This window comes from Capra hircus, chromosome 15, assembly GCF_001704415.2.
Source record: "Capra hircus breed San Clemente chromosome 15, ASM170441v1, whole genome shotgun sequence".
Taxonomy (NCBI): Eukaryota; Metazoa; Chordata; class Mammalia; order Artiodactyla; family Bovidae; genus Capra; species Capra hircus.
This window is the reverse complement of record NC_030822.1, coordinates 32,983,063-33,006,962: the sequence shown is the minus strand read 5'-3', so window position 1 is coordinate 33,006,962 and position 23,900 is coordinate 32,983,063. Positions and strand designations below refer to the sequence as shown.

The window sequence follows — 23,900 nt, the reverse complement described above, 5'->3', positions numbered from 1 at the left end:
ATGATAGTTAAAGTATGTCTGCAAAAGGACAAATTAACTCATAAATTGCAGTCCAAACAGTCTCACCGCCTCTAGTGCATGCAGTTATCAAGGCATGTGTGATATAATTTTGATCAGTAGCAAAGTCTAGGTTTCAGTAATTCTTAGTTATTGGAAATTCTTACTATTTCCCCAAATAGATTATTCATGGCAGAGAATCATGAATAAACACAATAAACTAGGAGAAATGTGAATTAAAGGGTACTTTTAAAATTTTTAACAGAGTTCCTCAGAACTTTTGGTAATTTTTTTTAACATTTTGAGTATCTAATGTCTAGTGATTCATCTTCTAAATATGTGTCTAATGGGGGCAAGTGGCAAGAATGCAATGATGTGTTGCCATATTCAACAGATCACTATATATTGCAAAGATAATTTAGAAACTACTTAAATGTTTATTTGAGAATATTGGTAAAATAATATATGAACTATCATCCAACAAGTTAAATACTAATATAGATATGAATGATATATTGAGAAATGGCAGATTGGTATACAGTGTACTTATCACTGTTGTGTGTATATTTCTTGTGAATATACACAAAAATGTACACATACATGTACATAACATATTTCATATGGAAATATATGTTCCAAATGTCAATTAATTACATTTGATTCATATTTTTTCCTTTCTCGTAACTTAAAAATGCTCATTAACTAGGTTTTTGTTGTTGCTGTTTTTTAACTTCAGACAACAAAATAATATCCGTTTAACTGCTATCTAAAAATACAACTCGTTTGTTCTTCATCTTCCATAGGCTTTTTGTTCCTGTGTGTCCTCACAATCAGTCTTCATACTACCCACTGGATACATTTAGAATATGACATCCACTTTCCTTTAGCATCCTTCACTGTTCTCAGTGTGGTCCAGAACCAGGTCGTCACAACCACTTGAAATTATTTTAGAAGTGCAGATTCCTCGACTCTACCCCAGAACTACTTAATCAGACACTCATCAGCACAATAATTTGCATTTTAACAAGCTGCCTTATACAATATCACACATATTAGTGTAACACTCTTGTAAGACATTTTTACTTCTGGATAACACCATGAATAACCCTAACTCTTATCCATCATCTTTGATCATTTTGCTCTCTCTGTCTACATTATCCACACGCTGTTACTGACTTTTGAAATTTTAAAAATATATTTATTTTATTTCTTGCTGGTATTGCTTTCTTTCCTTCATCCAGGTGCCATTAAGACATCTTTTTTTGTAGGTAGTGAGGCTTCTCTTCCCTGACTGATGTGAAATTAATTTTTCTCCCAGATTTACTGAGAAATAATTGACACACAGCACCATGTAAGTTTAACATCTACATTGAAAATATAACTTACATACATTAAATGATTAGCATAATAAATTTAGTATACAACATCATGTCATAAAGATGAAACAATAAATAAATAGAAAAAATGTTTCCCTTGTAATGAGCACTCAGAATTTACTCTTAATAATTTTCACAGATAACTTACAGCAAGGTTAATTATATTTATCATGTTGTACTTGTTAATCTTCTAAGTGGAAGTTTATATTTTGACTATTTTCAACCAATTCCCCCTTTCCCCATCCCCATGTATGGTAACCACAAATATGTTTTTGTTCTAAGTGTGTGTTTTTGAAGTAGAATTTATGTTTAACATTGTTAGTTCCTATTACACAGCATAGTGATTTGATATTTCTATAAATTTCAATGTAATCACCGTAAACTTAGTTACCATCTGTCACTATACAAAGATATTACATAATTATTGACTATATTCCCTATGTTGTTCATTTCATACCTGTGACTCAAGCATTTTATATATGAATTCTCCCTCACCAGTTTCTTAATCTTCTTCTATTTCTCTCCTCCCCTGACCGTCAAACTGCCTCCCTCTGACAATCACCTGTTTGTTCTCTGTATCTGAATCTGTTTCACTATAGATGTTCATTTGCTTTGTTTTTTAGATCCATATGTAAATGAAACCATAATGTGTTTGTCTTTCTCTATCTGACTTATTCTACTTAGCCTAATATCCTCTGGGTCCATCCAAATGTTAAAAAATGGAAATATTTTAATTTTTATGGCTGAATAACATTTAGTTTTATATATTACATCTTTATCCACTTAAATACTGATGGGCACTTAGGTTGCTTTCATATCTTGACTATTATTCATAATGCTGTAGGGAACATAGGAGTGCATGGATCTACTCGAATTAGTCATTCATTCTCTGTGGATAAACACTGAGGGATAGAATTGCTGGATCATATGGTAATTCTATTTTTAATTAGAAAAATTAATCTCTTGTTTTTCTGTAGTGGCTGCACCAATTTACATTCCACCAACAGTAGTGTGCATGAAGGTTCCCTTTTCTCCACATTCTCTCCAACAATTGTTATTTCTTGTCTTTTTGATAATAGCCATTTTGACAATTGTGAGTGAAAGTGAAGTGAAAGTTATTTAGGCATGTCTGACTCTTTGCAACCCCATGGACTGTAGCCCATCAGGCTCTTCTGTCCATGGATTCTCCAGGCAAGAGTATTAGGGTAGATTGTCATTTCCTTCTCCAGGTGATCTTCCTGACCCATGGATCAAACCTGTGATTACTACATTGGCAGGCAGATTCTTTACCTGCCAATGTAAAGAAGGGAACCCCACAATATGTACAGGGGCATGCTGAAGGGGAAACGGAGGCTGCTCTAAGCACTGTTTCAAATTCTGAGGTTCTGGACTGCAGAACTCCATCGAACATCCAATGATTTTACTTCTGCCCCTTTCACCCTAACCTGATCCTCTTTGTGCCAAATTTTAGGCCAAGGGGAAATTTGCTTAAATGTAAAAGAATGAATAAGGACGTTTCTGCCACCGAGGCAGGTCTGCGCTTTAACTTTTTGGCAGTATCTAGGATGAACAAAGAACGCTTATGCCCAGATAAAGAACAAACAGCATATTGCCCTCCCCATGACAAGATACATCATCCTATCCATAGATATATCAAAGGCAGTGTCTATAGAAAGCAGAAACAATACCCACAAAATCTTAGATATATAGATCATACAGTGAAGAGTTTCTAAACACATTATTTCAGAGTAGCTCTGAATTGATGGGCAAAAGGCACATGCACGCACACACACACACTTTACCATTAGAATTAAGTATTAAATAATTAATATTAAGTATTAAGAATTAATACTAAATCCAGATACTTTTTGAGGTGTCCCTATATCTGAGGTATACATGTACCATATCTAAGCGTACCTTCACTTATATCCCAGAAATATAAATGTGTAGGTGGGGGGTCACATGAGAAAGCAGAGCTGCTGACAACTGTCTTTACATGTCAGGGCAAGGTCAGACCAGAGTCAGATTTCTTAACCAGTCATAGTCCTTAGGCCTGTAAATATAGAGCACCCTGACCTTCACTCAGATGGGAAATAGCTAACCAAATAAACTAACTTTTAACAGGAAATACATACAAATATCTGAGGATCCTCTGAGTATTGAAAATTTCAGTGTCAGTGAGGCAGCACCTAATAGTGTGTGGAGAGAGGTAGGGAGAGAAGGAGTCAGTGTAAATGCCTCCAGAACCCAAAGGGACATACTAAACATTGGTATCCTTCTTGGGTTTGGAGAGCAAAACAACATTTTCACTTTACTGAGCAAGAAATGTCCTAGCGGACTCCGGAACACTGAGCCACCAAGAGTTTTACAGATAGGGAAGGACTCTGTATGTGCAAAGCCTTGCCAGCCACGCTCTAGAGTGCATGTGTTGCTAGCTGTTTCTTGTCCATCTCACATGCTTAGCATGATTTCATCATTATATCAATGTAATGGACCAGTGTGAGGCTTTGTGGGATATCCTACTATTCCAGGTCTCTTTGAACTGTATTAGGACAGAACTCCAGAAAGATGACGTAGCCTTGGGTCAAGACTATGACTGTGAGTAGGATAGTAGAATAGGAATTTTCTACAATATTCTCTCCAAAGAACACTGGTTTTGACAACTGCTCACAGATAAAAGTACCTTTGTGGGAGTCCGGGAGTTCTGGGAAGAAGTCTCAGCAAAAACATCCAGGAATAGAGCCACTGAAGAAGAAAAAAACAGATTCATTTTACCTGCATCATGCTACCTGAAGGCAGCATAACTCCACTGAGATATGAGTGCCAAGAGAGGTCACCTCTTCCATGGGGGAAAATGAGAGGGAAGTGAGGGGGCACCGCCCCCAGCAGTAAAGGATGCTTCAAAAGAGGCCTAGGTCTTTTTGAACTGCTCTGCACCCCGCAGAATACTAAGGTGATTTGCATGACTCAGGGATATGGAGAGCTGGGATCACAGCAGTCAGGGATTGAAAGTCACAGAAGGGATTCAGAAGCTATTAACCACTTTGCAGACTACTAGGAAGCCTGCCCAAAAGCCACTGGGGACACCTCACTTCAGCCCCACATTTGCTCACATGCCTTACTATATGTCCTCCATAGACAGTTCACAGTGTGTGTCCCCACAGGTGGACAGTGCAAGCTTTTACTCATGGCCAGTGAGCACACACAGAGAAACAGATGGACTAGGCAGAATCAAAAGAAAGCACATGAAGTTGAACTAATAGCAGACTACAGGGAAAGCAAATGGGAGTCTAGCAACAGTCAGCCTGGCTCTGCAGGGTGGAGAGAAGACATACATTCTAAAGAATTGTCCCACCACCAAGAGGAAACAAGATGTGTGAGCCATCACATCCACACAAAAGATCTGTGAAATCCTTAGAATCCCTGGCAGGACTGACAGGTAATTTTGTTAAGACTTATTTTAGTACAAATAGGAAAAGGAGTATGTCAAGGCTGTACATTGTCACCTTGCTTATTTAACTTATATGCAGAGTACATCATGAGAAACACTGGACTGGAAGAAACACAAGCTGGAATCAAGACTGCCAGGAGAAATATCAATAACCTCAGATATGCAGATGACACCACCCTCATGGCAGAAGGTGAGGAAGAACTAAAAAACCTCTTGATGAAAGTGAAACAGGAGAGTGAAAAAGTTGGCTTAAAGCTCAACAGTCAAAAAACGAAGATCATGGCATCCGGTCCCATCACTTCATGGGAAATAGATGGGGAAACAGTGGAAACAGTGTCAGACTTTATTTTTTGGGCTCCAAAATCACTGCAGATGGTGACTGCAGCCATGAAATTAAAAGACACTTACTCCTTGGAAGAAAAGTTATTACCAACCTAGATAGCATGTTGCAAAGCAGAGACATTACTTTGCCGACTAAGGTCCGTCTAGTCAAGGCTATGGTTTTTCCAGTGGTCATGTATGGATGTGAGAGTTGGACTGTGAAGAAGGCTGAGTGCCGAAGAATTGATGCTTTTGAACTATGGTGTTGGAGAAGACTCTTGAGAGTCCCTTGGACTGCAAGGAGATCCAATCAGTCCATTCTGAAGGAGATCAGCCCTGGGATTTCTTTGGAAGGAATGATGCTAAAGCTGAAACTCCAGTACTTTGGCCACCTCATGCGAAGAGTTGAGTCATTGGAAAAGACTTTGATGCTGGGAGGGATTGGGGGCAGGAGGAGAAGGGGATGACAGAGGATGAGATAGCTGGATGGCATCACTGACTCGATGGACATGAGTCTGAGTGAACTCCGGGAGTTGGTGGTGGACAGGGAGGCCTGGCATGCTGCGATTCATGAGGTTGCAAAGAGTCAGACATGACTGAGTGACTGAACTGAACTGATGACCTAACATATGACCTATCCTGGTAGAATTTCCTCCTGTGCTCGAGAAGAATATGCATTCTGCCTCTGTTGTCTAGAATGTTCTGCATGTCAGTTAGGCCCATTTAATCTAAAGAATAGTTCACATTCCATGTTTCCTAAAAATGTTCAATTAGCAGCATTGCAAAAGATTGTATGTAGAAATATTTGGTGAAGTATGGAAGCACTTCTCTATCTATGAAAGTGAAAGTGAACTCGCTCAGTCGTGTCCAACTCTTTGCGACCCCATGGACTGTAACCTACCAGGCTCCTCTGTCTATGAAATTCTGCAGGCAAGAATACTGGAGTGGGTTGCCATTTCCTTCTCCAGGGGATCTTCCCGACCCAGGGATTGAACCCAGGTCTCCCGCCTTGCAGGCCGACCCTTTAACCTCTGAGTCACCTGGATACTGATATTATTATCAACAATCCAGATTAGAGCAACTAAGGAAATTCCTGTAATGGCCCCATCAAACTTAATTCTGTTACATGCACATTACTGCACTGTGCTGTATATGAGGGTGTTGTACCTCAGCTTTATAAACTACCATTCTCTATGCTCCGAAGCTGCTAAGAAGACAGAAAATAAATAACCATGATCATTGCTCAGAAAATAAATAACCATGATCGTTGCTTGACAGCTGGGTTCCCTGCTATACTGGAAGGACAAGTATCTCCACTGTTTCCTTGCTGTTCCTGCTAATGCTTGGACAGCAATAGTTCTTTGTTGGCTAGTTTCAGATCCACTTTCCAATTTCAAGTATTTCCACACTCTTAGCACCAATATAAGTAGGCTCCTTTCCAGGGATCTGAGTCCCAGTTCTCTGAAAGGTCCTCTTCTGGACTCCTAATGCAAAAGCTCCTCCTACAAAGTGCCCATCCATAGAGGTTTGAGCTTTGGCTCCCTGTGGTCTGTCCTGTGACCTTCTGAGGTACTAACCCAGCAGGGTAGCACCTCTCATTACAGGTCTGAGAGTCAGCTCTGAGGAGACCCTCCACCAAGCGTCTAGGTTTTCATAACCTCAAACTCTTCTTTTTGCTTTGATAGACTTAAAGGCAGAAGTGACATCCTGCAGTTATTACCTCTGTATTACCTTTGTGCCATTGAATTTCTCTAATCCTGTGTATCCAGTTCCTTGGATTGAATAACTCCAGTGTTAACCGCTGGTGTGACTTCCATTTTCTTATCTGGAGCAAGACTACCTAACCCACTTCAAGTCTTCTTGACAGAAGAATTCAAATATAGCAACATAAATCCAACCAAATTAAACTGTGTCTGCATTTGGTTCCTGATAAACTAAGGACTATAAAGAAAATTGCTTTATTTCTAGATGATGTTTGCTAACCAACAACAAATTTATTAAGCATCAAGTATGACATCAGTACTTCTAAATAAACTGTAGAGTTTGGAGGTGATCTGAGGAGACTTATTTTCACAGAATGATTGTGTTATAAATCTTACCTGAAGAGCTAAGTGAAGGTAAGAATATTTGACAAAAAATTTTTAATGACTGACAAAGCAGTAAAAAATGTATGGATGATGATAACAGCCATCATATTAAAGGTCAGGGAAGCCATAGGCATAAAGAAAAGTAAGCATATTTAGAACAATTCTATAGCCATGGACAATGCCAGTTTGTGTGTGCCAGGTTTAGATGATAAAAACTTGGTAATTTACAATTGTTAATATACTTTTCATTCCCATCTTTGTCTAAAAAATCAAAAACAAAAACTAATTCCATATGTAAAACCAAAACTGGATTGTAGGATCTTGGTAATTATAAATCTTTCATCTTGAATGAAGAAATATTAATATAATTGGGGTTATCTGAGCAACCTGGTAACAGGGATTTTCCAGCTTAAATTTATCTTTTTTATCTGAGGGTCTTCTTACTTAAAGCTAAAGTGATATTTTTGATGTTTTCATCCCAAGCATGAGCCTCAAGATTTTTGCTTCTATAAATGGCATTTTACTCATCTATAAGTTGCCCATGGGCTTCCCTGGTAGCTCAGCTGGTAAAGAATCTGCCTGCAATGCAGGAGACCCCAGTTCGATTCCTGGGTCAGGAAGATCCCCTTAAGAAGGGAATGGCTACCCACTCCAGTATTCTGGCCTGGAGAATTCCATGGACAGAGAAGCCTTGCAGGCTACAGTTCATGGGATCACAAACAGTCAGACCTGACTGAGTGACTTTCACTTCTTATGATGCCCAGGACTAGAAAAAGATTGAGAAACACATCTACTTCTTCATTGCAGTGGCATGGAGAGCTTTTAGCACAGCTCTGCGTATCTGTTTGGTCTTCACACTGTAGATGATGGGGTTCATTACAGGGGGGATCAACAGGTAGGCATTTGCAATCAGAGTATGTACATATGGTGGGGCCCGTTTCCCAAATCTGTGAACAAAAGACAGGCCGATCAATGGAATATAGAATACAGCAACAGCACCAAGATGAGAGATGCATGTGCTGAAGGCTTTCTTCCTCTCTTCTGAGGATGCTATGCTGAAGACAGTCCTGATAATCAAAAGATAAGAGAGGATAATGAAGATCGAGTCCACCCCAGCAGTGGTGATCAGGGATGTCAGACCAACCGCACTGTTGAGCCTGGTGTCTGTGCACGAGAGCTTCATCACATCAGGGTGGAAGCAGTAGGAGTGATGGAGCACGCGGCTGCGGCAATAGGACAAGGGCCTAAGAAGCACCACCATAGGAGTCAGTATTAGGGTCCCCCTGGTGACGACCGCTACTCCAATCTGTGCTATTTTAAGATCAGTTAAGACACTGGCATATCTAAGAGGATTGGAGATAGCCACAAATCAATCAAAAGCCATGGCCAACAACACTGAAGATTCCATGACAGTGAAAAGTTGAATGAAAAGCATCTGTGACAAGCAGGCATTAAAGCTGATCTCCCTGGCATTGAACCAGAAGATACCCAGCATGGTAACCAGAGTGGATACAGACAAGCCAAGGTCAGTGGTGGACAGCATGGAGAGAAAATAATACATGGGCTCGTGGAGGCTGGGCTGAGTGACGATGGCAAAGAGAACCAGGCTGTTTCCTGAGAGAGCAGTTGCATAGAGAAAGCAGAAGGGAATGGAGATCCAGGTGTGGAAGGCTTCCAGCCCGGGAACACCCGTCAGCAGGAAAATGATGGAAGAGGATGTGGTATTTTTGAAAGCTGACATGTTGAACTCAAGCTGAAGTATTTAATCTGAGTGTCCTAAAATAATAAATTGTATTCATTCACTTACTATGCATTCACATAAAATTATTTCGCAAGTAAACATTTATAAAAGACAGTTGTTATTCAGCTGCTCAGTCATATCCGACATTGCAATGTCATGGACTGCAGCACGCCAGGCTTCCCTCTCCTTTACCATCTCCCAGAGTTTGCTCAAACTCAAGTCCATTGAGTCAATGATGCCATCCAACCATCTCATTTTCTGTCACCACCTTCTCATCCTGCCTTCAATCTTTCCCAGCATCAGGGTTATTTCCAATGAGTTGGCTATTTGCATCAGGTGGGCAATGTATTGGAGCTTCAGCATCACACCTTCCAAAGAATATTCAGGGTTGATTTCCTTTAGGATTGACTGGTTTAACCTCCTTGCTGCTTTTTAATACGCTGTCTAGGTTTGCCATAGCTTTTCTTCCAAGGAGCAAGTGTCTTTTAATTTTGAGGCTACAGTTACTGTCCACAGTGATTTTGGAGCCAGAGATAATAAACTTGCCCATGTTTCTATTTTTCCCCATCTATTTGCCATGAAGTGATGGAGCCAGATGCCATGAACTTAGTTTTTTGAATGCTGAATTTTAAGCCATTTTTTTCACTCTCCTCTTTCACCTTCATCAGGAAGCTCTTCAGTTCGTCTTTACTTTATGCCATTAGAGTGGTATCACCTGCATATCTGAGACTATTGATATTTCTCCTGGCAATCTTGATTCCAGCATGTGGCTTATCCAGCCCAGCATTTCAATGATGTACTCTGCATATAAGTAAAATAAGCAGGGTGATGATATACAGCCTTGGTGTACTCCTTTCCCAATTTTGAACCAGTCTGTTTTTCTATATCTGGTTCTAACTGTTGCTTCTTGTCCTGCATACAGATTTCTCAAGAGGCAGGTCAGGTGGTCTGGTGTTCCCATCTCTTTAAGAATTTTCCACAGTTTATTGTTATCCACAGAGTCAAAAGCTTTAGCATTGTCAATGAAGCAGAAGTAGTTGTTTTTCTGAAGTCCTTTTTTTTTCTTCTATGATCCAAAGGGTATTGGCAATTTGATCTCTGGTTCTTCTGCCTTTTATAAATCCAGCTTGTACATTTGGAATTTCTTAGTTCATGTACTTTGAAGCCTAGCTTGAAGGATTTTGAGCATTACTTTGCTAGCATGTGAGATGAGTGAAATTGTATGGTAGTTTGAACAGTTTTGACACTGCCTTTCTTTGGAACTGGAATGAAAACTGGCCTTTTCCAGCCCTGTGGCCATTGCTGAGTTTTCCAAATTTGCTAGCATATTGAATGCAACACTTTCACAGCATCATCTTTTAAGATTTGAAACAGCTCAACTGGAATTGTATCACGTCCAGTAGCTTTGTTCATAGTAATGCTTCCTAAGGCCCACTTGACTTCACACTATAGGATGTCTGGCTCTAGATAAGCGACCACACTATAGTTATTATCTGGGTCATTAGGATGTTCTTGTTTAGTTCTTCTGTATATTCTTGCCAGTTCTGCTTAATCTCTCCTGCTTCTGTTAGGTCCTTGCCATTTTAGTCATTAATTGTGCTCATCTTTGATAAGATGTTCCCTTAGTGTCTCCAATTTTCTTAAGGAGATCTCTAGTAATTCCCATTCTATTATTTTCCTCTATTTCTTTTCAGTGTTCACTGAAGAAGGCCTTCTTATCTCCCCTTGCTATTCTCTGGAACTCTGCTTTCACTTGGGTTCGTCTTCCCCTTTCTCCTGTGCTATTCTCTTCTGTTCTTTTCTCAATTATCTCTAAGTCATCCTCAGACAACTGTTTTTCTTTTTTGCATTTCTTTTTCTTCAGAATGATTTTGATCACTGCCTCTTATACAATGTTAGGAACATTTGTCCATAGTTCTTCAGGCACTCTGTCAAAACCAACCCCTTGAATCTATTTGTCACTTCAACTTTATAATCATAGGGATTTGATTTTAGTCACACATTAATAAAGAAGAGCAGCTAAAGCCAAAGGAGAAAAGGAAAGATATACCTATTGAATGCAGAGTCACCCTGCTTATTGGACTTATATGCAGAGTACATCATGCAAAATGCAGGGCTGGATGAAGCACAAGCTGGAATCAAGATTGCTGGGAGAAATATCAATAACCTCAGATATGCAGATGACACCACCCTTATGGCAGAAAGTGAAGAACTAAAGAGCCTCTTGATGAAAGTGAAAGAGGAGGGTGAAAAAATTGGCTTAAAACTCAACAATCAGAAAACTAAGATCATGCATCTGCTCCCATCACTTCATGGAGAATAGACGGAGAAACAATGGAAACAGTGAGAGATTTTATTTTCTTGGGCTCCAAAACCACTGCAGATGGTGATTGCAGCCATGAAATTAAAAGATGCTTGCTCCTTGGAAGAAAAGCTATGACCAACCTAGACCACATATTAAAAAGCAGAGACATTACTTTATCAACAAAGGTCCATCTAGTCAAATTTATGGTTTTTCCAGTAGTCATGTATGGATGTGAGAGTTGGACTATAAAGAAAACTGAGCGCCAAAGAGTTGATGCTTTTGAACTGTGGTGTTGGAGAAGACTCTTGAGAGTCCCTTGGACTGCAGGGAGATCCAACCAGTCCATCCTAAAGGAAATCAGTCCTGAATATTCATTGGAATGACTGATGTTGAAGCTGAAACTCCAATACTTTGGCCACCTGATGTGAAGATCTGACTCATTTGAAAAGAGCCTGATGCTGGGAAAGACTGAAAGCAGGAGGAGAAGGGGACAACAGAGGATGAGATGGTTGAATGGCATCACCGACTCGATGGACATGAGTTTGAGCAAGCTGCAGGAGTTGAAAATGGACAGGGAGGCCTGGCGTGCTGCAGTCCATGGGGTCGCAAAGAGTCAGACACAACTGAGGGACTGAACTGAACTGAACTGATACTTGAATTGCCTAGTGATTTTCCCTACTTTCTTCAATTTAAGTCTGACTTTTGCAATAATGAATTCATGATTTCATCCACAGTCAGCTCCCATTCTTATTTTTGATGGTTCTATGGAGATTCTCCATCTTTGGCTGCAAAGAACATAATTTGTCTGATTTTTTTATTGACCATCTGGTGTTATTCATGTGTAGAGTCGTCTTTTCTGTTGCTGGAAGAGGGTGTTTGTCGTGACCGGTGCATTCTCTTGACAAAACTCTGTTAGCATTTGCCATGCTTCATTTTGTATTCCAAGGCAGTATCCATATTATATAAGGAGCTCATGAAGATTGATTTTAAAAAATAAAAATAAGATCACATTTAGTAAAATCCCAGAAAACATAAAATGAACCATTACACAAGAATATAGAGTTTGTGCACAAACACATCTCATAACAACCCGTCTTATTTAAATCATATGTCTGTTAAATGAGATTATACCCATCACTTCCTGAATTCATGTGATACACAATCATTAAATATTTGTTAAAACCTGTTTATAGAAGTAAGTGGAATTTAGATCAGATCAGCAGCGAACAATACACGCAGTGATTCTGAATATGGTAAATAAAGTAAGTTAGCTTTTGGTGGCCCCCAAAAGAAATCCTTTCTTCATTCCCTGGATACTTCTTTTCAACCAGGGTGAATATCTCCAATCTTAATAAACAGCTAACATTTTTTGAGTCCCCACTAGTGGTTGTGATAATATCATATATAAATATACAGTCTATTTGCAATATCATAACTTGAACTGTACCTTTTTAACTTTCACAACATATAGCGAGTATAAGCAATTGAGACAGTTACAAACAGAACAATCTGAGTATAGAACTCTCCAAATTATGGGTGTTTTCATGTTAATTTTTTGGCATGTCAATAAATTTTTTAGGATTTCTCATTCTAAACTTTGATGTGTTCAAACATAGATGAATATATTTATTGGCTGAGTCAACTAACTACATGATAAGTTACTAAACTGTCTGAATTTCTTTCTCTCTAAAGTAATCATGATATACATAACCCAAAGGATGATTTTGAGGATTAAATTAATGTATGTGAAAAGTTCAGGAGGGCACTCAACTACAGTGCAAAAGTTCACCAAAATGATACAGATAAACCTATTTGCAAAACAGAAAGAGACTCACAGAAATAAAAAATAATTTTGGTTACCAAAGGGGAAAGTGGGCTAGGGATAAATTAGGAGTTTGGGATTAACAAATGTACAATACTATATATAAAACAGATAAACAACAAGCACCTACCATATAGTGTAAAGAACTATATTCAGTATCTTGTAATAACCTATAATGGAAAAGAATCTGAATGAGAATATATACACATATGTATAACAGGATCACTTCACTGTATTGCCTGAAACTAAAACAACATTATAAATCAACTATGCATCAATAAAAGTTGCATAACCCTCCCCACTTATCCACGTAGTTTATTATCTGATTTCTGAGAGGAGATGGAAGTATTATCTGTCTCAAATATTAGAAAGTTGTATAGCAGAAGTATTAGAAAAAAAAAAGGATTCCTTGAGAACAGGAAGATTTCTTGTGCAGGATTTAATAAGTTAAAACAACTGTGAAAAAATTTTAAGCACATCAAAAGTTTGTAGCTTCAGGTATTTTCAAAATGCCACTAAACTGTGAAATATAAAAATATTAATAAGTAGTATTTAAAGGTAACAGGGACCCAGTATCAAATTATCTTTTCACCAGTAAAAGGGTAAGGAATATAGGTTTTTTTTTTTCTAAACACTAAGGAAAAAGTGAATATATAGGACTATTTTTGTACTGTGAAATAATTCCAACAGTTTTCCCTCTTTCTTTTTTAAAAGTCTCATTCTCTTTCATTTGTAGCATTGCCACATTCTGTAAATGTTCCAATTTCTTCCTCAACCTAAGCAATTTTTTGAGAATTTTTTTAAAAAGAGAGGGCAGAAGACAGGGAGGGAGGAAGGAAGGGAGAAAGGGAAGAAATAAAGAAAAAGAAACTTTTTCTTAATAACCTTGTCTCACTGTTACAGTCTCTCCTTCTCTGCATGAACCACTTATTGAATATTTGTCTGCCCTCAGCCCTCTTTAAAGGTCTCCGCCTCTGTAATGGTTCATACCTATAGTTGGAGTCTGGTTCCTTTTTGAGGTTTCAGTCAGCGCTGTCTTCTCATTTGGAGCTCAGTGTCCTCTTCCAGACTCATTCAAGTTATAGGCAAGAGTGATTGCTTGTGATGTAGTGTTCAGGTCTCCATTTTCCTGCTGGCTGAAAATCAGTCCTGAATATTCATTGGAAGGACTGATGCTGAAACTCCAAGACTTTGGCCACCTGATGCAAAGAATTCACTCCTTAGAAAAGACCTTGATGCTGGGAAAGATTGAAGGCAGGAAGAGAAGGGGGTGACAGAGGATGAGATGGTTGGATGACATCACCGACTCAATGGACATGAGTTTGGGTAGACTCTGGGAGTTGGTGATGGACAGGGAGGCCTGGCATGCTACGATTCATGGGGTCGCAAAGAGTCAGACACATCTGAGTGACTGAACTGAACTGAAGCTCCCTAAGTGGTGTCCCACCACATTCATAGCTCCACTCAAACTCAAAGGAAGGGTTTTGTACTGACCTAGTGTGTAAGAGGCAGGAATATTGAAGGTTCTTTAAGAATTCTGTCTACCAAGTTGTCCTGGCCATCTAATCTCCAAACTTCCATATCTACACCTTCCTCAGTATTCTTTGATTGACTATCCTTATTTTCCAGCTCCTTCACCATCACTTTACATAACACTCTCATCAATTTTTCCAGAATTTAGCAAAATTCTCATAAGTAATTTCCTTGCCCTGAGTTTCCAGATGTTCTCCATATTGATGCCAAAATGATCTGTCAAAAATACACCTCCATGTCACTCCACAAAGCTCTTGATTGCCTTCAAAATGAGGTCAAAACTCTTTATCTCTTTTTTATAGCAGTCAAGGATCTCTCCAGTCTACTTTGCCACCAAGACTCTTTGCTGCCCCAGGAACCTTTTAATATAGTTAACCTAGGCTTTTTCTACTTCACCAAACTAACCGCAAAAAATTTTTCATATTGTTTTAACTGATGGACCACCTCTTCTCTTTTGAACTAGCCAACATACTTTAGACCCATTACTTGCTGCAATGAACCATTTGTAAATTCATCTCACTTGTTTACATTTAACATTAAATAGTTACATTAGAAAATATTTGATGGCATCACTTTCTCCAAGCCAAGTCAGAAGAAAAAAATTCCACTAGAGTCACATCCTTTTGTATTTCAGCACCTAGAATTGTGGTTATGCCATTGTGGGTTATTCGAAAATATGTGTCTCCAACAAAAATTATCTACCGGAAGGTGGATTTTTGCTTATTCATCATTATATTCCCATTACTTTGTACTATGATGTCCAGTGCAGGAAGAAAATCCATGCTTCTTGATATAAATTAAATCCAAGAGTTGTAAGCTGACAAAGAAATCTCACTGAACTCTCCTTCATTGCCACAAAATGAGTGAGTGTGTGTGTGTGTGTATGTGTGTGCACACACGTGCATATTAGATTTTTCAATGGAAGACTCTGTCCTAATACTGTAGAGTAAACTTTCATATGCTTCCTTCCATTTATTGATAGTAATTTTCTCCTTACAAGAAGGTAATATTCCAGTCTCACTGTCAGAGTATGCTGCAAGTTCTAGACTTGAATACCTTGACTTCTCTCTCTCCTTTAACTACAGAAAGATACTAATATGGCTGTTGGGTCAGGCAAGCCTAGGTTCAAATGCTGGCCCTACCAACAACTAGATGAGGTTCTCCAAGTGAACACTGAACATAAGTTTCTTCTCCTGAGAAATGGGTAGCTTATCAAAGCACTAATTTGTAAGGATTAAATAAAATAACATTTGTAAACGTTTAATAACTAGTCCTTGGGAGACATTTAATAATGGTAAATGAGTATGGAGATGAGAGGTGAATGATAGTAATAGTGCCAGCTGGCCTTGCACATGGTTTTGAAATGTGGTACAATTGACCAGAAAACTCACAATTGCCAGAACATGCTTACAAATCATTCTAAGCAGCAAGACATATGGTCCAAAGACCAATGGAAACCACCCCCCACCCTCAGTTAGAAATATTATGTCCTCAGAAATACAAATTTCCTTGAACATCAAAAGTACTTTTTGCAGTTAATAAAATCTTCCTCATTCTTAAAGAAGCCAATGTGGGTAAAATCTCATCTTTTTCTCTGAACATAGCAATCCTACTTACGCAGTATGGAGGTAAATTCTTTCCTGCCCTGTTTTCCAGGAAGGGGTCTCAGGAGGCGGGGAGGTTTACTACTTAGGGATTGGCGGCATATATAAGCAGCTAAGATGTAGAGTGTATGAAATCTCTTATTTAGAAAAATCCTAGTGGACATTTTTATGGCCCCAGAGTATGAAGCTTCCCAAGTGTTCATTCTCCCTCAGGGCTGCCTTCCCTATCTACTTCATCAAACTTATTTTAGTCATTTCTATACAGGGACTAGTATGATCATTCCTTGAATTTGTATCCCAGTAAATGTTTGTTAAAAGTAAATTTGTGAGTAAAAAGTCCAAAACAAACCACTTGGTCTATGTATAGCCTCACCCCTGACCCCACACTACTCCACACCCAGCTGATAAATATATCAGCCTCCAGTATCTCCTGTGAATTTTGTACATTCCTAACAATACTTTCCATTTATTTTTCTTTAAAATGTCATTAATTCTTTATAAAGCATGTTAAGTATGTATCACATGCCAGGGTTTTGCGCTGTTAATGCAGGGAGTAAGAACCGAGTCATTTTCCTCTCAATGCTGAAAGTCCAGTGAAGAAATAGCCATAAACATGATGACAACTGGACATATTTATTGTGAAGGCATCGAAAGACATATATTTATCCTGCAGGAGGGTCAGCACCAAGTTTGTCAGGAGACAAGGAAGAACAGAGTACAGGAAAAAGAAAAGTGACTAACAGCATATTCAGCATGCTTGGAGCCCTGGGTGCAGGCGGGACAGCACGTGGCAAGTGAACCTAAACAGGGAGGCAGGATCCCTGCTGCAGAAGACCTTGCAGGCATTCTGAACGCATGTAAGAATTAAAGATTTTAAAATTTTAAAAATAAATTAAAAAAAAATAAAATAAAATCTATAGCAAAAAAAAAAAAAAAAAAAGCATTTGTATCTGAATAACGTAATAGAATTGCTAGGTATGCAATCAAATCTTTCTCCTTTCCTAGAAAAATACATTTCTACACATCCTTATGAAGTAACTGAAGATTTCAGGCATCTTATTTGAGGCTCAATAACATGCTGCAGTTCCCTGCTTGGTGCAGTATCAACCTGAATGATAAAAATATAATATTTTTCCTCTAGGACACAATCTCTCAGTTATACAGAAATGTCAATTTAGGAAACATTCTCAAACAGACCCTCAATTAGCTTATGAGGTCTCAGCAGAATACTTGATCACTTACTCTTTCAAATTTTGCATCATTTTCCAACCAGGCTATTATTTTTAGCATTGCTCAGATAATCTCAAAAAAGCATTGTTTCATAAAGTCTATAAATAAATACAAAAGCTATAAAAATGTGTAGACCTGTCTCTAGTTGATGACATTGAATTCACAGAAAAACACAGCTAACAGAAAAGTATTTCCTGTAAGGAAAAATAAAGACTATCCTAAGGAAATGTTCTATGAATTGATACTGGATGCTTGGGGCTGGTGCACTGGGCTGACACAGAGGGATGGTGCGGGGAGGGAGGTGGGAGGGGGGTTCAGGATGGGGAACATGTGTACACCTGTGGCAGATTCATGTTGATGTGTGGCAAAACCAATATAATATTGTAAAGTAATTAACCTCCAGTTAAAATAAATAAATTTATATTTAAAAAAAAGAAAAAAAACTTGTATACTTTAAAACGGATTGTGTTACTTTACATATGACTATGGGCTTCCCTGTGGCTCAGATGGTAAAGAATCTTCTTGCAATGTAAGAGATGTAGGTTCGATCCCTGGGTCAGGAAGATCCCCTGGAGAAGGGCTACCCACTTCAGTATTTTTGCCTGGATAATTCCATGGACTGAGGAACGTGGCAGGCTACAGTCCATGGGGTTGCAGAGTCAGACATGACTGAGCTACTAACACAACAACACACATGACTATACTATACAAAATCATATATAATTCACACACCTTGAGTCATCTTTCTTACTACAGTGTATGTTAATTTCATGGGAACTTTCTTTAACACATTTATTTTAAAATACAGTGAAAAATATGGTTCTCCATTTTCAATACTTTCACTGAGCATCCATGAAATTTGAATCATGATATTTCTACTTTTATTGCTTATACTTGAATATGTGTTTGGTCTCTTCTGTTAAATAGTATATATTTAGAAAGAGGATATAGGCCTAAGTGTTTCCTGGGTTAATGATTTTCCCTTTACTACATGTTCTTCCTATAGAAAGAGACCACCAACTATGAATCCTCTTATTATCTGATACAATGATGTGCACAGAGTATCATGCATAAGAAACAACTGGTTAAAATATCTTTCCAGTTTAGAGGTGTATAGTCAGACAGTGGAATGGACACAAAATGTATTATGTTAAGCAAAATAAGTCAGATAAAGAAAAATACAATATAATTTCATTTACATGTGAAATCTAAAAAATTTTTAAATGAACAAACATAATGAATCAAAACTGATTCATAAATACAGAAAACAAATAGGTAATTGCCAGAGGGAAGGGGTGTGACGGTCAGGGGAGGAGAGAAATAGAAGAGGGAAATTAAGACATTGGTGAGGGAGATTTCAGATATAAGATAGATGAGTCACAGGTATGAAATATACACCATGGGGAATATTGTTTTTCAGTTATTCAGTCATGTCCAACTCTGCATGAATTGCAGTACACCAGGCTTCTCTGTCCTTCAACCATCGTCCAGAGCTTGCTCAAACTCATGTCCATTGAGTCAGTGATGCCACCCAACCATCTCATCCTCTGTTGTCCCCTTCTCTTCCTGTCTTCAATCTTTTCCAGAATCAGGGTCTTTCCCAAAGAGTTGGCTCTTCACATCAGGTGGCCAAAGCAATGGAGCTTCAGCATCAGTGGGGGAATATAGCCAATAATTATATAACATCTTCGAATGGTGACAGACAGGAACTAGACTTATCATGACGATTTTATTGAAATATCAAATCACTATGCTGTGTAGCAGGAATTAACATAGTGTTATAGGTCAATTCTACTTCAAAACCAAACACTCTCATAGAATAAGAAAGCATTCCGGGGTCACCAGACATGGGGATTGGATGAAGGCAATCAAAAATATAAGCTTCCAGTTAGATGATAAAAAGTACTAGGGATGTAATGTACAACATGATATATATAATTAACACTTCTGAGTGTTATCTATGAAGTTGTTAAAAGAGTAATTCTGAGTTTTCATCACAAAGGAAACATTTTCTTTTTAATTTCTTTATTGTTATACCTATATGAGGTGTTATTGTTCACCAGACTTACTGGGGTAATCATTTCATGGTGTATGTAAGTTAAATTATTAAGATGTAAACATTAACCTTACACAGTGCTGTGTGTCAATTACTTCTCTGTAAAACTGGAAGAAAAAAATGAACAGCTTCAAATCAATCAGGGAAGAGAGGCCTAACTAGCTGTAACAAAAAGATTTCTTTAATGCCACCTGAAAGAAGGGGACAAAACAGCAATACCAGGAAAAAATAATAAAATGAAAATATATTTTAAAACTTAAAAAATAAAAGAGAGGAGGTGGAGGTTTCAGTTAGAGAGAGAAAAATGATTAAAGACTATAGCTAAGGGTTAGGGTCAAGATTGCCGGGAGAAATATCAATAACCTCAGGTATGCGATGACACCACCCTTACGGCAGATAGTGAAGAGGAACTCAAAAGAATCTTGATGAAAGTGAAAGTGGAGAGCAAAAAAGTTGGCTTAAAGCTCAACATTCAGAAAACGGAGATCATGGCATCCGGTCCCATCACTTCATGGGAAATAGATGGGGAAACAGTGGAAACAGTGTCAGACTTTATTTTTTGGGCTCCAAAATCACTGCAGATGGTGACTGCAGCCATGAAATTAAAAGATGCTTACTCCTTGGAAGGAAAGTTGTGACCAACCTAGAAAGCATATTCAAAAGCAGAGACATTACTTTGCCGACTAAGGTTCATCTAGTCAAGGCTATGGTTTTTCCTGTGGTCACGTATGGATGTGAGAGTTGGACTGTGAAGAAGGCTGAACACTGAAGAATTGATGCTTTTGAACTATGGTGTTGGAGAAGACTCTTGAGAGTCCCTTGGACTGCAAGGAGATCCAATCAGTCCATTCTGAAGGAGATCAGCCCTGGGATTTCTTGGAAGGAATGATGCTAAAGCTGAAACTCCAGTACTTTGGCCACCTCATGCGAAGAGTTGACTCATTGGAAAAGACTCTGATGCTGGGGGGGCTTGGGGGCAGGATGAGAAGGGGATGACCGAGGATGAGATGGCTGGATGGCATCACTGACTCAATGGACGTGAGTCTGAGTGAACTCCGGGAGATGGTGATGAACAGGGAGGCCTGGCGTGTTGTGATTGATGGGGTCACAAAGAGTCGGACACGACCGAGCGACTGAACTGAACTGAAGGGTTAGGTTTAATCATGGTGTTATTCAAACGTGAAAACCTCTTATAAAAGTGTTACTGCAATATATGTGATATTCTATAGGTAACTTGTTAAAATGCAAATTCTTGCACTCCATCCGAGGAGCATCTAAGTACTTCTGTGGGAGAGGAGGGGAGCTGAGGAATCTTCTCTTAATAAAAGAATTTCAAGTGTTTTTGATGCCTGGATACTGGACCACACTGAGAGCAGTGAAGGATGCAATGGAAATGAAAACAACAACAAGTGAAGTCACTCAGTTGTGTCTGACTCTGTGACCCCATGGACTATAGCCCACCAGGCCCCTCCATCCATGGAATTTTCTAGGCAAGAGTACTGGAGAGGGTTGCCGTTTCCTTCTCCAGGGGATCTTCCCAACCCAAGGATCGAACCTGGGCCCCCCACATTGCGGGCAGATGCTTTGCCCTCTGAGCTACCAGGGAATCCCATGGAAATGGAAAGTAGATGTCATAGTCTAAATGTATCTAGTGGGCAGGATGAAGACAGACTATGAAGACCCTTGGTAACAAAGAGCCTGTGGAAAGTGAAGAACAAACAAATTGTGTGTTTTTAGAGAGCTGTTAAATGGAAGTTGATCATTTTGCTATCTGTAGTTAAAAAATAGCAACAACAGAAACCTCATTACTGAACATTTTTAAAGTACAGGAAGTAAAGAAAAAGTATAGCTAAGCCAATACTCAATTATGAAAAAATAACTAACTTTGACATTTGGAACATATCTTTCCATACCTTTATAACAAATGTGCTCCATGTATGTACGTGTACACTTGTGTATATTCAAATGAAATATACACACAACAGTGATAAGTACACTATATTTTAATCTTTTATCTTAATATATATGTTTATCTATATTATATCTTTTTTCATGATAGTTCATGTTTAATTTTCAGATATTTTGAAGTAGATGTTCAGTTTCAGATGTAATTATCTGAAGTACATGTCAGATAATATGATGAGAACATCATATTAGATGTAACATCAGAAGTAGATGTTACAGTTGCATATTAGATGTTACAGTTTCATATTAGATGTTACAGTTTCATATTAGATGTAACATCAGAAGTAGATGTTACAGTTTCAGATGTAATTATCATATAAATTACAACATATAACAACATGTTGAATCTCACAACATATCATAACATTCTTGCCCACTTTCCCCAATTAGACATATATTTAGAAGATGAATCACTAGATATTAGATACTTAAAGTGTTAAAAAATTTACCAAAGGGGCTGAAGAACTCTTTTAAGAATTAGAAAATTACCATTTTAATTCACATTCCCTCTTGTTTATTGTGTTTTTTCATGACCGTCTATTTGGGGGAATGGTAAGCTTTTCCAATAACTGAGAATTGTTGAAAATTAGACTTTGCTACTGATCAAAATTATATCAGACTTGCCTTGATAGCTACATTCACTAAAGGTGCTGAGACAATTTTGACTCCAATTTATGGTTTAAATTGGGGCTTCCCTAGTGGCTCAGATGGTAAAGAGTCTGCCTGCAGTGGGGGAGACCTGGGTTCAATCCCTGGGTCAGGAAGATCCCCTGGAGAAGGAAATGGCAATGCACTCCAATACTCTTGACTGGAAAATCTCATAGATGGAGGAGCCTGGCAGGCTATAATCCACGGGGTCGAAAAGAGTCGGACACGACTGAGCAACTTCACTTCACTCACTCATGGTTTAATTTGTCCTTTTACAGACATATTTTAAGCATGATCCTATTCCATGCCAGGTGCAGTACTTGTGAGTGGCTTACATATACACAAGACATACATCCTGTTCTCAAAAAATTCTGTTTAGAACTCTGCATATAGTAAGTTACTGGATCATCAGAAGATTAAAGCATGTATAAACATATTTTAATGTATCATAGCAACTTACATTAGGGAATGATCAAACATCAGTCAGAGAAGACAACATAATGAAAGAATACACAGGAAATGGCTCTAAATTTTTTTAGAAAGAACCATTTTGACTATGGCCTTGTGAATTTTCTTTGTCTTCACACTGTAGATTATGGGATTCATTACAGGAGGGATGAGCAGATAAATGTTGGCAATGAGAGTATGTACAAGGGGAGGGGCATGCTTCCCAAATCTATGTACGAGTGACAAACTGATCATGGGGATGTAGAAGATGGCAACGGCACTTATGTGGGATACACACGTTCCAAAGGCCTTTTTCTGCTCCTCTGAGGAGGCAATGCCGAGCACAGAGTGGATGATCAGGACATAGGAGAGGAGGATCAAGACAGAGTCCAAGGCAGCGGTAGAGATGACAATGGCCAGGCCAAATGCACTGTTAATCTTGGTGTCTGTGCATGAAAGCTTCATCACATCAGGGTGGAAGCAATATGAATGGTGCAGAACATGACTTCCACAGAAGGACAGACGCTTAAGGAGCAGGAGTAAAGGAATCAGAGCTGTTGTCCCCCTAATAACAATTGCAAAGCCCACTTTGATGATTCTTGAATTGGTTAAGATTGTGGCATATCTCAGAGGGTTACAGATGGCAATATAGCGATCAAAGGCCATTGCAAGGAGGACGGAGGACTCCATGAATGTGAAACCATGGATGAAGAACATTTGGCCAATGCAGGCATCAAAGCTGATTTCTCGAGTGTTGAACCAGAAAATACCCACCATGGTGACCAGTGTGGAAAGGCATAGTCCTAGGTCTGTGAAGGATAGCATGGAGAGGAAATAGTACATGGGCTCATGAAGGCTTGACTCAGTGATGATGATGAACAAGATCATGCCGTTCCCTGAGATAGCAATGACATAGAGACAGCAGAATGGGATGAAGACCCAGGCATGGTAGGTTTCAAAACCAGGGATGCCAGTAAGAAAGAAGACTGTAGGGTGGAAAATGCTCTGATTGAAGGATGGCATGATGAGTGAAGGAGGCAAATTTCACTGGGAAAAACAAGCAAATCCTACAAAAACAGGGAAGAAAAATGATTTCATGCTTTCCACATATCATACAATTTAGAATCACTAATGAACTGTGTCTTGTTCTTAAGTGTAAGTGCATTATTATTTACTCTTATTAGGCTTAGAGTTAATCTTGGTTGACTTAGGGGAAGAAACAGAGGACTAAATCCAGAGCTGCTGAGTTTTACCAGCGTCCCACTTGTTACCTCTAGGCTTCAGTACATATCTATGTACACCGACATAAGAGGAGAT

The 23,900-nt window shown here is 38.7% G+C and overlaps 1 protein-coding gene and 1 pseudogene across 1 annotated transcript; both read right to left on the bottom strand.

Annotated features, from left to right (window-relative positions):
• LOC102172561 lies at positions 8,023-8,973 on the bottom strand (annotated as a pseudogene).
• LOC102182812 (olfactory receptor 51F2-like) lies at positions 22,662-23,606 on the bottom strand. Its single transcript, XM_005689833.2, has one exon. The coding sequence runs from the start codon at positions 23,604-23,606 to the stop codon at positions 22,662-22,664; it is 945 nt and encodes a 314-aa protein (XP_005689890.2).